This window comes from Drosophila pseudoobscura, chromosome X, assembly GCF_009870125.1.
Source record: "Drosophila pseudoobscura strain MV-25-SWS-2005 chromosome X, UCI_Dpse_MV25, whole genome shotgun sequence".
In the NCBI taxonomy this organism is placed as follows: domain Eukaryota; kingdom Metazoa; phylum Arthropoda; class Insecta; order Diptera; family Drosophilidae; genus Drosophila; species Drosophila pseudoobscura.
In genome coordinates this window covers 58039249-58056406 of record NC_046683.1, presented here as the reverse complement: position 1 = coordinate 58056406, position 17158 = coordinate 58039249, and the positions used below count along the sequence as shown (strand labels likewise).

Below are 17158 nucleotides of genomic sequence, written 5' to 3'. Positions count from 1 at the left end.
TGTTCCATGTTCTCTCTAGTGTAATATTTAGTTTTCTTTTAAGCTTCTTCTTTTTTTTTGTTTGGTTTGTTTGTTGTCTGCTGTTCCTCATAGATTCCCGGTGTGCGCTTCTGGTATGCCTTTAGAGATTATATGGGGGGACGTTCTTCAAGCATAGAAAAGCAGTTTTGTTTGCTATTGATTTAAGTTCAAGGTCTGGCCCATTGGTTTGGGTTCTTGGCATAGGTCCACTTTTATGCGAAATCGGAACCCCTTTAGGGACTAACTTTGTGTTCAAATATCTTTAATTTGCTGAGCAAACAGTTGTGTGGCCTTAAAGATACTTCTGTGAAATAGTTCTCATGGCAGGAAGCCTACAATTTTGGAATAATACAACTTGGATGGATAATCTACTTACATTCCAGATGATATTCTGTAAAGGGTATCCGCGTGCGTCTAGCGTGTGCACATTTCCTGCGTACGCAAATTCAGCCTATGAATATTTCATAAGTATAAAGATTTGAGTTCCAGACAACTGGGTAACTGACATACTCGTACATACATACATGGGTGTACGACCCAGCAGTTTCCCCAAGGAAAGCAGAATCTCCCGCTATCATCAGAGCATCACAGGGCCAGCAGCATATCCAATTGCTGTGCAATTCCATTGCCTAATACTCGGACTCGTACTCGTACTCGTACTGATACTCTGGAGAACCGCATGCACTAGAAATTGGATATTTATCAGATGCTTACGTAACTCTGCAGCGAATCTACAAGTTTTCCCGTGTTTCCATTTGAATCGAATTGTATTTATCGAGCTCCTATGCAATGGACAGGATATATATGTAGGCCTATGCAAATATCGAGAGGTGTGCAGCACGATCGATAGGTGTTTACGTGATATCTGAAGTTCAGTTTTTCCATTTGACCTAGATTTTCGCAAGCACTTTGTAAGCCATGAAAGAATGAGTGTTGCTTTTCTTGTCTTTGCTTTAAGTATCCAGTCCATCAGGATATAGAGCATTCAACTCCTCCTTCAAAAAGGCGTTGCTCTCAAGGAAAACTTTCAGACTTTAAAGCGAATTTGTTCTCTGATATGTCATCATCAAATCACAATGGATTCCGCCCTTACATCTGACATTTTCAGGCATCTCAGGCCTATCGAAGTCGGGGAGGAGCTGGAGTCCCCCGAAAGCGATCCCTATCAAACAATGGTGTAGATGAACGTCAGCAATGTCACTGATACTCCACGGATGAACCTCCACCACCTCCTCCCAGCCAAGGGTGGAGTCGATGTAGTCCTCAGGATCCTCGGAAATAAGGTCTCCGGTCTGAGGACTCAAGACTATAAGCTATACGTAACTGACCAACTCGTACCTGCATTCTTGCAAAAAGAGAGTTGCACTTGTATTTGCTCCCAAATTTCACAGCATCCCGCGGCCCCTTTCCTCACGGACATTTCGGAGCTTTCCGAAACCAAACCAGGGATCTTGTCCTCATTTTATCCAAGTCTCCGGATGGAACTGCCCTTAATCTGCCATGGTTTGCTCACCACGGTTCAGGGGGTGCGCCGGGAGTTTCGTACCCTCTCCCCAACCATCCCCGTTCCCTACTCAGAGTCCATCTCTCCCCTGAATGTTTCGCACAAAATAAAAGTTTGGTTCTTGTATTTTTGACATTTTATGAATTTGTTGTCCACTTTTATTTTACATCATTATTAAATTAGGAAGTACCAGTAAAAAATATATATTTAGAACAAAAAAAAAAAAAACATGGAGAAAAAAGTGTTGCAGATTTAATCTTAAGCAATTTTTACAAAAATTTCGAATATTTTAGACACAAAAAATGTTGCCATATTGTGGAGGGGATCGGGGCTTGGGGCTTGGGGTTTGTTTGTGTGGGGGCTAGGGGGTACGGTATGGTATCCCATTCATTCGTTTAGTTTCTAAACTTAAATACAAAATGATCTTTAATTTGGATGTGGTATATACTCGTAAATATTATTATTATTTGTTGTACAAAATTACATAAATATTTAGTTGACAAAAGTTGGTATTTTTCGTTTTCGTTTGTTGTTGTTTGTTGTTTTGTTTTTGTGTTGAGCTGAAAATTAAATTCGTGTCCTATCGCTAAAGTAGAGGAAATACATACCAAACATACATATACATATACATATATATAATTTAGGGATACTTTAGGGATGTTGCATTACGGATAATCGAATATATACAGGGGGGATAAAGCAAATTGTTGTTTTTAAAATTGATTTGCTTTATAGAGAGAGAGAGAGAGAAGGGGGGGTTTCTGTTACAGAATAATCGAAAGGAGTAACCGAAAGGGGTGTGGTTGTGGGCGTGGGCGAGGGTGAAAGTAGAACGAAAGAAAGTCGTAGCGTAGTGTTATCAAAGTCGTTTCTTCGATAGGAATGCGGGCCGTAGATACAAATACAGAATGAAGCAGTTAGCATATAGAATATATATAGCGTATATATAGGTGTGTGTGTGTGTGTGTCTGTGTGTGTGTGTAGGTATCATTAGAGCATAATCAAGAGAGAGAGAGAAATAGTCATACAGACTGAGAGAGAGAGAGAGAGAGAGAGTGTGTGTGTGTGTGTGTGTGTGTGGGGCTTTACAGGGAAATTGAATTCATTTTCTTGTGGCAACGAAAATAGTTTTTTAATCTTTACAATCCATTCGTTTCGTTTCTTTTGGGTTTTTCAACTAGTCTCTAGTTTCGTATTTTATTTTTGTTGTATATAGTTTTTAGATTTTAGTTTCGTTTTTTTTTGTTGTTTTCTTATTTTTTTTTTTAGGTATATCAAAAAAATATTGCAGATTGTCTTAGAGTTCCAGCCGCTTTATACAAAAAGAGTAAATGAAAAGAAGTTGACGATTCCTTTTGAAGTTTCAAGTTTCCCCAATGTTTGTTGGTTGTTTCTTGTCGTCCCGCTTTTGTTTTGTTCAGTGTATGTTTGTTGGCCTTTGAATTGTTGGTATTTACTTTCACTACAAATATTTAGTTAAAATTTGTGTATTTTGTTTGTTTGTTTGTAGAAACCATGAGTTTGTTTTTGTTTGTTGAAGATTATACAATGCACAATTGATTTTCGACTTGTATCTTTTTTGTTTTTTGGTATGGCAAACGTATCTGAAAGACTTGTGGAATGTGGTTTGTTGTTGTTGTTCGAAGAGTAGTAGGACCTGTGGGGGGGTAGGGGCTGGGGCTGGGGCAGGGGCTATGGGCTTAAGCCAAAAGCAAACTTTTGATTGTTTCACTGGGTTGTTCTTGGGGGTCGTTTCAGGGGTTTCAGGGGGGGTTTCTATACAGACTTGTGTACACATCATATACATATACATCTATCGATTATGTTTGCTGATCTAGTGATAATTTTGGTTCTTCTAAAGTTGTCTCGCTTTCGGTTTTGGCCCCTAGGATTAACATGTAACGACGAAATGGCTTTAGACACACAATTTACAATTTTCTCGGTTCTCGGTTCCCGCGTCTACCTCTTAATCTTTCCTATAGCTACATACTCGTCTATATAGTGTATAGTATGTATAGTATATCTTATGCTTAAGCTTAAGCTTATATATCTCTTGTTTTCGACCTCCTCCCCTAGAGGAGCAGCTCTTCGTCTGTGTGAGGTTCAGTGCCGGCGGCCTCCGCATAGAGGCAGCATTCATCCGCCGCCGCAGAGGCCGTGTCCTGCTCCTCGCAGTCCAGATCCAGTCCACTCAGGTCGTGCGGCTGCTGGTGGGGCGACTGCGGCGCCTGCTGGTGGTGATGGTGGTGGTGGTGGTGGTGCGGCTCCTGCTGCGGATGGCTGAGATCGTGCAGCAAATCGAGTGTTTTTTCGATGGCTCTCAGGCGCTTCTCCAGCGAGGTTGTGGCCAGAATGTCCACCTATAAGAGGAGAAACACAGGGAATTAGAGATGGAAAGGCTGGAGAAAAGGGCTGCGAACCCACCTTGAGCTGCTGGGAGAGCGGCAGGAGGGCAATGATCCACCAGGCCCAGGCGGGGCCATCGCTGATCATCTCCCAATTCACCTCGAGGGCTGGCATCTGGCCATAGCTCTGGAGGATCTCGTGCTTCTGCTCGGTGCTGAGGCTCTCGAACCAGCCGATGGCCTTGGCCAGGACGAGGCTCAGCATGCTGGCCAGCGTCTTAACCTGCTCCTCGGCTATGGGCTCGTCGCAGATGTACTCCACCTTGGCCGTCTCATAGCCGTCCTTCTCGTTGCGCGCGAGGATCTTGAAGCGCTTGCACCCGATCGTGCTGAGGATCGAGCGGCCGTCGCTCAGCTGGACGCAGTCGCGGATGTCCAGGATGGTGCCCACGTCATAGTAGCGGGACTTGCTGCTGTTCGGCTGGACAATGCCGAATGTCTTGTCGCCGGACTCGACGGCGCGCCGCACCATCAGGCGGTAGCGGGGCTCGCAGACGAACAGGGGACAGGGCACCGCCGGGAAGGCCGCGGTGCAGATGAACACCGGCACCGAGGGCTCCTCGTCGATCTCCTGCCGGAAGCGGGCCTCGTAGTGGTCTGGAATGAATCGTTTCATTGCGGCTTCTAGGAATTTTGTCACTGGCCGCTTGGCCAGCGCAAAGGGTACTGGCGAGGATGAGCCCTGATACAGATTGCTGTGTGTTTGAGTTTGAGTTTGACTTTGACTGGAACTGGAACTGGAACTGGCATTGGAACTGGCATTGGAACTGGCACTGGAACTGGCACTGGCACTGGCATTGACATTGAATTCCACAAGTGGCGACAAGCACAATGGACACGAGGTTTTGTAATCCATGCAACGATCCAAGCATACCAGACAGTAGGTGTGGCCGCAGGGCGTCACCACCGGCCTCCACAGCGTGTGGCCGCACAGGACGCAGTCAAAGTCGCTGGCATCGATCAGGAGTCGATCGGCCACTGCAGTGACCGCCTGCGCCTGCAGCGATCCTTCGACTTCTGCAATGAACAAATGGAGTTAGGTTAGTTAGGGCTCTCCAGAATTCTCTCTCTCTCTTATTTTTACTCACTTTTCAGTCGCTGCAGCTCCTGCTGCGTGCGCTCCAGGACGCTGGCAAACAGTCGACTACATCGGCGACTCTCTTCAGTCTCCGCTGCCGCATGATCCACATGATCCACACGATCCTCCTGATCGGCCATCCCTCCTCTTCCTCCTCCCCCGACGAGGGAATCCATGGCCGCTGACCATTTCCGCTTGCAGTGTTTCCTGTTTCCGTGTCGACGCGGCTGCAGATCGAACTGCTTCTGCTCGTACACGTGCCGCTGATGGTCCATAAAGTCCAGGGCACTGGGGAAGAGGAAGTCCCCATTCAGATGCATGGCACTGGGATCCCTGCCCTCCATCAGGGAGGGATCCTCGACCTCCTCCTCCTCCTCCATCTCGTCCCCAGCCATAATGTAGTTGTCGTAGTGCCCGAACTCGTCCTCCACATCGTCCAGATGCACGTGATGGTGGTGGTGGTGCAGATGGTGATGGTGGAGCAGTTGTTTCCTGCGGCGACGCACCTGCTCCCACAGCAGGGGATAGGCGGGTCTGCTGGTGGCATAGCTGCGGACCACCGGAGGCGCCGCCTGACCGATCGACACTCGATTCTTGGGCATTTGGGCCAGGAGACGTTGCAGTATCTGAAGGAAATTCAAGTTAGTTGGTATCTGGGTATCTCTTGGAACTTTTATGCATCTCTCATTACCTTGGCGAGATCATGTTGAAATATTTCCGAATTGCTGAGATTTGTATTCTTGTCGAGACAAATGGCCAAGAAGCCATTGTACAAGGCATCCTCCAGTCGACCCAGACCACTCAGAGCCAAGGCCCGCAAGTAGTGCGCCTACGGGAAAGCGATAATACCTCATTATAGCAGCCACATATATGTCTCGAAGGGCTTTCCACTCACCTTGGGCGAAGTGCAGCGCGTCCTCAGGGCATTCTCAATGTCCGCCAGCGAACTCTGATAGTGATTCAGCTTGAGGAGCACTTCCGCTCGCAGACAGAGGCTCTTGAAGTTCGTGGGGGCTGCAAGACAACAAACAGAACGTGGAGAAGATCGTTAAAGCAGAGAAGCTAATTGAAAAGATGGACAGATTTGACAGATGGAGATGTAAAAATTACGAAATCGCACAATTAGTGTCGCCTTCTGTCAAAATGCTGCATCTTGAGATCACACGCCATGGAGCAGATCTCTTGCCAAAGTGATTTTTGGCTGCCAATATATGCACACACACACACCTACATACATATATGTACATATATGCAGATGTACGAAGATCGGGGGAAAAATGTTTAACACGCGCGCCAAATCAACAATTAGCTGTCGTCCGTCGTCCGTCGTCCGTCGTCTGTCGTTTGTCGCACATTCCGCCGCTTACATGTGCCCGTCACAAGTGTCGGCCGCTGACAGCAGCAGCAGCAGCAGCAGCAGAAGCAGCAGCGATCGTTAACAGAGGCGCCACCTTACAGAAAGCTTCCCATTCATTCCCATTCTCTTGCTTCAGCGATCAGCAGGAAATGAAGGGAAAAGCGAAAGGCATTTCGAGGCCTCTGGCCCCTTATTTTGCAACCTTAGCCCTGGGACAGAGAAGCAGAGTAAGAAATGCGTCATCGAAGGACGAACAAACCCTATGCAAAATACAACAACCCGACCTCCTGTAGGAGACAAAATTAATTAACCACTAAGTTTTTAAAAGAAGAACAAACAAAACCTGGTAATAATGTTCTGCTGGAAACTGCCAATGCTCTTGCCATTCATCGATTAACTCCGCGTTTCTCTCACTGCATCGATTGAAAGATACACGATATTCTTCAAAGGCAAAGCTCCACGGCATTCCTTCGCATTCATAGCTTAAGCTCTGCTAGCCAGCTCTTGAGTTTCAGTTGAGTTTCAAGCTTGAAGCGGAGAAAATCTTTCAATCGATAAACGATAACATAAGTACTGAATGTTTTGGTTTTTTTGTAAGCATAACAATTTCATTTCCATCCACTTTTAGGATTATATTTAATGAACTGAACTGAGCAATGAATAAATAGCATAATTAATGAATAGAATCTGTCTCCTTTTTTCAAAAAGTTAATGAAAACCGGTGGCTGTCTGATTACGGATGTCGGAGAATACAAATTTGAATATGAGTTTGAATTTCGCGCGCATATTGTGTATCCGATCGGTCAGTCAGCCCTGGTATGAATGAGCGCAAGCAGCCAGTCGAGCCCTGGTTTGGAATCTCTCAAAGCAAATTTGTTTGTCTCTCTTAAAAATACTTGCGAAATCGTACTCAAAATTCATTGGGCTAAAGCTTGGTTCGCGAAAGAAGAGAGTGTGTATGGGCTTTCGAGTGAGTGTGTGCGAGAAAAGAGCGCAAGCTCTTAAGTCTTATTAAGAGCAGCTTTTGAAGAGGCAGCTCAAAAAAACCTTTGCTTGAATTTGTAACTGACATTTAAGAAGGCTTTGAAAAGTGCATTTATTTCTTGTTAATTTTTGGTATTTTTGCTATTTATTTCAGCATTTCAAAGCACATATCAACTGGAAGAATTTTACGGTAAGTTTTTCTCACGTTTTTAAACATAACTCAAAAGAGAGCGAACAATTAACCATAAAACTCCAAAAGTAAATAGAAATAGAAGAACATTATAAATAAATCTACGTTCCGTATAGAGTAGCCCTAAAATTACGTAATAGCCCCTGAACGTAAGAGGGATGCAGCCAGAGTCAGTGCAAGCTTTTTGCTCTTATCTCCGAGCTTATCAGCGATGACGAAATCAGTCCGTCATTGACCGCGCGCGTGTGATAATATCGAGTTTTGTGATAAGCAAATGGATGCAAGTGAAAAGTGATCTCAGATGGGGATATGGACAGATTGAATGAAGTGGATGGAGAGTAGGCATGGCACTGGCTGCAGCACGTTTCGAGAGCTTATCTTTCATGGAATCAGCAAGAGATCGCTTGCGCTTGTGCAAAACGTATGGCGGGGAGCGATAAAAGCGAGTAAAGTCACGTTCCAGCTCCAGTCTGCCATTAAACAGCTCCGGCTAGAAGTGCAGATCCATGCTTTCCCCGCTTCTTCCACTTCTTCCCGCATGACTCACGACATGCGGGCGATCGCCCGAGCTCATCCTCTCATTTGGTTACGGTGACTCATCAAAGAACACACAAGCAAGTGAGAAAGTGAGAAACCCCAAAAGAAAAGTGCTACATAATGCTCGCTCGCCGTCGTCGACCATCGATAAATGCTAAACGAAAGTGAAATCAAGAAGGTGCGCAACAACAAAAACCAACAACCACATAGAACGTAAAGTCATTGCTGCTTGTAAAGCAGTGTGGTGGAGGTGGAGGGGGCGGAGCGGGGGGTCTGTTCCTAGGTCAGCACCTGGCCACATGCAATCGCTCTGCCGCTCTTTACGGCGGCGTTCCCACTACGTCACGTAGGCCACTTGTGGACAGCGCCATGAAGCGAGACCGTAACAGCAGCACAGCGCCAAAGAGAGTTTAACAGGAGCTGGCGGCTGTTAAGGGGCTGTTAAGTATGTGCTCTTTCTCTTTGCCAACAGTTGACTCTCTTTGGCGTAGCTCTCTCTTTTGTTGATATCTCTCTCTTTCTCTGCTGATGTCTGTCCGTTCGCTCTTTCGCTGCTTCTGTGCTCTTTCCCTGTTAACCGTTAAGAGATTCTTTGGGCGCGCAGCTGCTGTTAACAACGCGAGAAAAAACGCGATTATGTAGCCTAACATTACGCAACATAAAAAGGCGCAACACCAGCAGCAGCAACGGCAGCGGCAGCTGGCAGCGACGCTGACGGCAGCGCAGTCGTTGTCGATATAATATTGGGGGGGCCCTATAGAGCAGATATGATATCGTGTAATTGTTGTTGTTGTTGTTGCTGTTGTTGTTGCTGGGTGTTGCAATTGTTATACAAATTGTTGCAAAAACGATTACATCGACAAATACTCGACGGCCCGCTGGCTGGCCCCCCGCAGGGCAAATGCTCATCGCAGACGGCCCCCGTGCCCCCTGCTCCATGCCCCGTCCCTCTGTGGAGATGCGAGTATATTAATTTGCATTTTTCCCCATATTTGTCGCAACATTTGATTACGACCAAACATCATGTTGTTGATTATGTAAAATGTCTGTCAATTTCAATTTCTTCTTCTTCTGTTTTGTTGTTGTTTTTAGTTCCAAAAATATACCAAAAAGATTACGGCTATGGGGGTTTGTTTGACAGATAAGCCCGTGCTGGCCCTCCTCACCCCAAGCCCCCCCTCGTGTTGTCGTTAGTGGATTGTGAATGGATAAGGTGCCAAACATAACGGCAAAGATGGAATGGGGTGGGAGGTTGTGGTTTGGGGGGGAATGTTGTTGTTATGCGTGGGGTTCCAACCGCTTGTTGGGGGTTCGATGTAGTTCTATCTATAAAGTTGAAGAATGCATTTGGATTTCACAAATTTGCCATATAATATGGGATATCTGAAAGATTGGAGGTTGGAGAAGTTTCATAGGTTTTTTTTTGGTGAATAATTACTAGAATTTGTGGAGATCTTTCGATGGCTCTCCCTCTGTATTCCAAATACTTCTTATCTGCTGTGATATATCCGTATCTCAGAGATGCTGATTGCAATTTAATTGAATTCTAATCTGAATTCCAATCTAATCCCTAGCCTTAGGAGGCTGTTACACAATAATACTCGTAATATTACACCACAATCTCCATTCCAATCGAGAGTCGTATCTATGTATCTATCCATCTATCCGCCGTGTACATATATATATGTATATGTATAATATGCATACTAATTATATTTATGTGCTTATTATATCATGGCCTAAGGCGGCGAGGCGGCCACGTTCTCCACTTCCCGTTCGATATGTCAGTGTGGTGTGTGTGTGTGTGCCTGTGTATCCATCAGATACTTCTACTACTTGCACTCGTGTAAAAACAAACACACAAAAAACAACAAAATTCAATTAAAATGCAAAACCAAACGCTGATGGCTGGCTGTCGTTTTGTGGTTTGTTTTTGTTGTTGCTACCAATTTGCACTTATTAGAGAATTTTACGCTCTACGTAACCCCTGCCACTGCCACTGCCACACCGTGCCCCCCCCGCCACCCCCTCTATGCCCCGTGATCCGAAAAGGCAGGCATCTTCCACGCGGGGCCCGCGAGTTTCCGTAACGCTGCAGACAATTTAAGCCCAACTGTTGATAAATTGCATTTGGCTTCAGATACAATTATATATCTATGTGTATCCACGTCTATGTATCTGTATCTATATCTTTGCAAGTGCCACTGGCACTGGCGTGTGTGCATTCAAAATCAGATTTCGTCACGTACATTAAAAATCGTTTGGCTTGCAAAAATCCCCCACAAAAAATAACCGAATGATATGAATATTAAAGAGAGAACAGATCTGAATTTTCTTGGCGAATAATCACAGCATCAGGCGTCAGGCGTCAGGCGTTAGAGGGGGTGGGGGGTAATGGCAATTGCATAATGAAAACGGAAAACAGAAAATCAGAAATCAAAAGAAATGTTAGAATTTTCAGTTTGATTTCCGCAAAGGCAACAGCAACGGCATCGGCGAAAGGCATTACAAAAGCATTTCAATCTCAAGGTGTTTTTTGATACGTGAATCATTTTCTATTTATTTTTCAAATTGTGAATGTAACAAATTAATGAATAAAGAATGTGAGTCCCTCCCCCCCCCCCCCCCCCCACCACACAAACCCCATTATCCCCCCTAGCCACTGCTTTTTTCAGTCGCAATTCAATTGTGCCTTAAAGTCGTTAAACAATTTGCTAAAAATAAACACATTGCGTATACGCCGCATGGTCCAGGCTTTGATTGAGGGACAGACACACACGCACGCACACACACACACACACGAGAATTATGTAAAAGACAGAAAGAGGGAGAGAGGCCGGGGCGGGGGGGCTGCAAAAAACTGACCTAAATACCAAATGAATGCCCATAAAACTGCGTCAAGTGAAACGCGAAACGAGCGGCTATAAAACGGAACAGCAGCACACAAAAAGATGGCAAAAACTTTATGCGACACCCCAAAGAGCAGCAGAGCTCCAGAGCTCCAGCGCAGCAGAGCACCAGCCCCCCCACTGCCCCCCATCGACCATTTCTGCTGATGTCTGTGCCTGTGTCTATCATCCACATCCCATGGATAGCTGGAGGACACAGTTGGAAGACTCCGCTCGGCTCTCGTAAAATATGACCATTATGCAGATGAAGCTAATTGCGCAGAGTCTTGGGTTTACGACTATAGCTGTCCATCCTCCTAAATATCTCTTCCCGAGTCCTGCCTTGGGGCTTCCTGCTTCCCCAATTTTCCCCTTGAATTGAAATAATTTGATGAAATTTCTATAAATTTAGTCAGACAAACGACTAAATTAATTGCTCTAGAGACATGCTCTTTATTCCCCCCGTTAATTTTGAATATATTTCAGAGATTTCATTCAGCCTTATATTTCCTTGATGGCAAATGATTGCTGCCTTTGCCAAATTCCCTGCTAAATGCCTGGCTCTTGGCCGCTTAGCCGCTTAGCCGCTCGAAAGTCTTGTTGACGGAAATGTGAAATGCATGAAAATAATATAAAATTCATTATTCACTTTCAGGAAGTGAATGCTGCACAACCCCCTACCACCCCCCCACCCCTTCGCATTTTCAGTCGCTTTGTTTTTACTGCTTTTGCGATTTGACGCTAAATTTGCGCGAGAGAATTTCTCGGAAAAGAACAGCTAAATGCATTTTTATATGCAATATTTTATGATGAAACTTTATGAGGCCAAATGACAGACAATTGTTCTGTAAATTATTTAAATATTCTTTTTAATATGCCCCCACAATATTCTTTTCGGCCGCCAAATGCCACACATTTAGTTTCTGCATCTCAATGAGGGCATGGCCCACACGACGTATACGTTATCTCTCGTGGATTTATGACAATGTTTTGATTGCATTTAAATTGGGCTGGCCAAAATTTTTGGCAAAGAATTTCTCGGCTTTTCCCCTGCCTCAGCGTCGAATAACCTGTGAATTGAATCAAATTTCTGAGAATTTTCAGCCTTTCTGGCTTTGGCCTTTCTCCCATTGCGTCATGTGGGCGTTGCTTCCGACCTTCCCGCTTCCATCTGGTAAATGTCAACCCCTCCATAAAACAGCAGCATCCCGACCGACAACCCGCAAAAACAAAACCACAAAACAACAAAACAACAAAACAACAAAAAATTCGTAGAATTTTTGGTTGGCATCTTGTTACTGTTTCTATTGCTGTTTTTGTCTCCTTTTTGTCTCCTCTAATATTTGGTCAGAGTCAACCGACTGTGAAGATTTTTCTGGCTGCTGTTGTGCCACAGCACGGGTTACATCTGGGAAATATCGTTATGCGTTGTCGCATAACCCTCCCCCCCTCAAGCCACCCCCGGAAAAACGCACAAAAAACACACAGAAACACAAAAAAGAATGTCAGAGTTCAGGCCGGTCGCCAAGGTCGCGCTGTAGATGCTGACAATTATTTTGGAGGGCAAACGTAACGTAACCCCAGATACCCACCAGATACCCCCCTAGATACCCCCCTAGATACCCCCTAGATATTCTTCAGATATATGTACTCCAGATGATGCGTTAAATGGTTGAATATCTGGCAGATTGAATCTGCCAGAAGTATCTCTGGGAAAGGCACTCGTGAGAGTGGAGGGTGACTGAACCCCAGAAGTAGTCTCGTCCCTCTCTTGGGGCCACGAAATTGCGACGCAAATTCTGTGCCGAACAACACGGCGTATGCGTCATGTTCAGCTGGCGATTGCTGGAGTGGAAACACAACAACCGGGGCCCCGCCAAGGGGATCGTATGTGTCGACGTGATAACACAGTTTCGCCGCCGCTGCCTCCGCTCTGAGGCCGAACTTAAACTTCACTTCACACCGCAAGGCCAACCAACAGCAGAGGCAGCGACTGCGGTGGCAGACAGATACTTCATATCCAAGGCATCATTATATAACCCCCAGAGGGGCAAGCCCCACTCGGAGTCAAAGTAGAGCTCAGCCACAGACCGCTTTTATCCGAAAAAAACCCCAGATATACTCGAACAAATTGCAACCACAATTCGGATATTTCTTTGGTATTTTATACGGTATTCTGCACCCAAAAAATTCAGTATATATCGGCGTATCTTTTCTTTGTTGCTTTTCTGTAAATTTTATGAAGCGCATAAAACTAATTTCCCATTGAGCAAAATGTTGTTCGGTTTTCAACAAAATCAACAACAATTTCCAGCGCTTCAATGAGCAACGACAACAACAACAACAGCAGTCGCAGACGCCTCGTTGAATGTTGAATGTTGAACGTTGAATGTGCCTCAAGGTCGACCATCGCCACTGGAATGACCAAGAATGGAGAGAGACACCAGACAGACAGAAAGAGAGGGAGGGAGGGAGATAGGGGGAATGGGAGACTGGGAGGGAGTGAGGGATAGTTTGTGCCACAAGTAAGGAAGTACATAAGATGTAAAGAAGTTTTGCCTTTTTTGTGGCTGCCTCTCTTAAAACATATACATATACACACCAACACATATATACTATATGTATGTATGTATGTATACTCGTACAATTTGTATTTGATGGCCCATTATTTTATGCTTGTTTCGTGCTTCTTTTTGTTGGTGTACTCCATAGTTGTTGATTCTGTTGTTGGTGTTGTTGTTGTTGGTGTACACATCTTGTATTTGCTGTTAAGTCGAGAAGCAGCAGCATTGGATAAGGCAATGAAAAGGAAGGAACAACTTCAAAGCATATTTAGCTCAGGGCCCACGAAAGTGGGCTGGAAGGGGCTGTTGTTTCAATGGAAATTGGAATGAAGAGGCAGAGGCAGAGAGGGCGAGGGCGAGTGTTTGCTGGGGGGCAGAAGATTAGACATTCCTCGACAGACGCACTCTGATGGGCAGGATAGAAGTGTGTAGGGTGGGGTACAGGAGGAGGCTCCTTTGATCTCATCGATAAAAGCCACAATTTAGTCTACACTTCGTGGATAAATATTGATAAATAATAAATCAATGGCATAGCGATCAAACTGAGTATTTATCGATAAAAGAATGTGCTTTTTGAAGCAGGATCATTTAGAAATATGTTTGTTCTGTGAGATAGAGTATTTAACGGCTGTGCTTTCATAACCGTTTGTCCATTTCTCTCCAACTACTTCCAGTCGGTGGATGTGTCTTTGATGTGGACACGCACCAACACACACGTACACACAGACCGTCTAAGGCTGCCTTCCTATGAGATAAGGCAGTGGAACACACCATTCGACCTACCCCCATCCGACCCCATTCCTTCGACTTGTACACCATCCCCACCCATATGGCCCTGCCCGTGGCCATATGTTGACTCTCTGAAATGTCGCCTGGCCATTGCGTTCGGCCACATATGCTGTTCCCCCGTTGACATTTGATAAATGTGCTCTGTGTGCCGCACACTTGCTGCCACATATCCCCCCCGCCTCCTCCTCCTCCTTTGCCTAGCACGCAGTTAATTGATTTCCCCAGGGAGGGGATGGGCAGGGTAGGGGAGCAAACCACCGACCACCTGCAAAAGCAAAGCTAAACCACAACTGAAACCAAAAACCGAAAACCAAAAAAAAACTAACAAAAAAAACTATCGCAAGACATCATCGACATCTGACATCCGACATCGGACATCGAGTGTTGGGTGACACAATCACAATGCGCCAATAATCCACTTAAAAATCATTACATGATGGAGGGGCGAGACACAGCGGATGGATGGGGCATAGTGGGTGCTGTCTGTGGATCTATTTTCGGACATATTCTCTCCCTGCCGATGGGGCATTGCGCTTATGCAATGGACGCTTATGGACGCCAATCAGCCCCTAAATTGACAATCGAAACCGGCTTCCTTTTTTTTACACACATATGTATGTCTATGCAAAGCTACCAAAAAAAAACCAGCACACACATAAAATATGAGTCCAAGTTATGTCTCTAAAAGAAGCGGACTCCAAAGCCATTGCGTGAGCCGACAACCGACGGCCGATGCTTGTGCAATGTCCCTCGAAAGAGCGCACAGGAGTGCAAGAGAGTGGCCACAAGCAACAGTGTGGTGTGACACGAAAGAGAGCGCGTGCAAGAGAGCGTGGGAGCGGGAACAAAGACAAAGCGCAAGCTTGGCTTGTGTCAAAAACTTTGACAGCCATCGCTCGCTCTCTTTTATCGTGGGTTTCTCTCTCTTTTGCGGCCGTCTTTCGCGAAGGCGAACATCGCAGCCGAAGCCGTAACCGAAGCCAAAACCAAAACCGAAAAGTATGTCAAAGTCAAATCATGCTGCCAGCGTCGCTGCCGACGCAGCCTCAGCATTACTAAACATTGTTGTTGCTGTGTATTATGTTTGTTTGGTAAGTGGAGTGACTGCCGCTCTGCCGCTCTGCAGCTCTGCCGCTCCTCGCTTCTCGCTCTCCCACTCGCGTTTTTTTCGGGTTATGTAAGGCCCCTTCCACTGTGCGGCCAACTGTTGTTTCGTTTCGTTACGTTGTGCCTGCCCCCAAAACTACCCGCTAACCCGCTGGCTCGCCTCGCTCCCACCTCCTTTGGCGGCCCTCTCATGAGCCCCAGCTTCTGCTCCCGGTGCTCCCGCTGCTGATGTTTGTCGTCGTCGCTCGGCGTCTTGGTCTGGTCTTTTGTATTTTTCACGCTTAGCTTGTGGCTGCCACCCCCCCTGGATTGCCCCTTGCCCCCCTCTGCAGCTGCTGCTCCTATTGTTGCTCATTTGTTTGTTGCCAATTTCAACGCTTTTCGGGCTTCGTTGTTTGTGGCTTTTGTTGTGAAAATTAAATCGTGATTTGTAAATGCTCTCAAATTTTCGTCTCGCTTTTAAATTTGTTGTTTGCTGGATTTTGCAATTTTTGTTGTAATATTTTTCGTCTGTTCGCCTCCTTTCGGCGATTAAATAATCAACGTTCAACATTCAACATTCAACATTCAACATTGTGTGGCAACAATCAGCAGCCAACGACAATGGGAATGGGAATGGGTATGGGGCATGGGAATGGGGAAACCGAATGTGGAGTTTCAAATATGTGGGGCATTCTATCGGGGAAATCTCTGGTGTTGCTGTTGCACAAACATTCCGCACTCTGAACAACTCCCTCCTCGATTGCAGAACATTCTTCTGCTGGCCCCAGGCTTGCCAGTTACGATGCCAGTACCGTATCAATGTCAGTCGTCAGAAAAGAAAAAAACAAAAAAATAATACAAAAATGTGTTGTGCAATTTCCAAGAAATTCTCACTGCCTGCTGCAGCAGTTGCTTAACCGTTAAGCAGATTCGATCTGCGATTGCATAACAACACACTTCATTTGCTCCATACCTCCCCCCCCCCTCCTCCTCACACACCTGGCCAGAACGTATAGCCCCCCGCCCTTCAAAAAAACAGAAGGCACAAAGCTCTTTGATAAAGCCACAAGTTTTTTGCCGCACTTTCAATGTTTCGGGGAAAACTTTTGGTGGCGCGTAAAATGGGGGGCGGGGGTGGGGCGCGCCCTTTTCTGGCGGAAAACACCAGGCAATTATGTCACCCATCCGATCCCATCATCCAATGAATTAACTTTTCCTCGTTTGAACTTTAGTTTTACTCGTAATTCAATTGTGTTTCCATCGCATATTCCATCGCCATTCCATCAATTAGCCACACGACACTCCCCCGTAAGTGAAATGTTGTTGCTGGTTGCAGGCGGGGGGGGGGAGGGTGGGGTAGTAATTGTTGCATAAGTTTTATGCCTTTTGAAGAGATCTTAACTCGTTTGATAGGGTCGGTCTCTGTGGCTGTGCTCGAGGCACGCCCCATGAAAGGTTTAATTTTCGATCTTTTGGTTTTGGAGTTTGGAAAATGTCAGCTGATGTAAGTGTGCCTCAACCCCAACCCCACCCCCCGATAGATTGATGAGTGAAAAGTGCACTGAAAGAAACCCGAGGGTTCTATGGGGATATTGAGTGCAAGCAGAGAATTTCCAAAATGATCGTTGATTAGGGATTAAAGAGGTTTGGGTAACAGAGAGACGGGGAGGATAACAGACAGCTACCGGATTGCCTTTCCACTATGCTTTTATTGGGGACTAATGTGAGGGATTCTGGCATGTATCTAGTACT

The 17158-nt window shown here is 45.7% G+C and overlaps 1 protein-coding gene across 1 annotated transcript in view; it reads right to left on the bottom strand.

Annotated features, from left to right (window-relative positions):
• Positions 1-2781: 2781 nt before the first annotated feature.
• Positions 2782-17158, bottom strand: part of LOC4811920 (uncharacterized) — a 29559-nt gene continuing 15182 nt past the window's right edge. Inside the window, exons 3-7 of the mRNA XM_001352487.4 lie at positions 5904-6022; positions 5700-5837; positions 5019-5634; positions 3950-4947; positions 2782-3885 (exon numbers count right to left, since the gene is read on the bottom strand). Of these exons, the coding sequence (XP_001352523.4) occupies positions 3598-3885; positions 3950-4947; positions 5019-5634; positions 5700-5837; positions 5904-6022 (2159 nt within the window). The 3' untranslated portion in view covers positions 2782-3597. The remainder of the gene's footprint in view (positions 3886-3949; positions 4948-5018; positions 5635-5699; positions 5838-5903; positions 6023-17158) is intronic.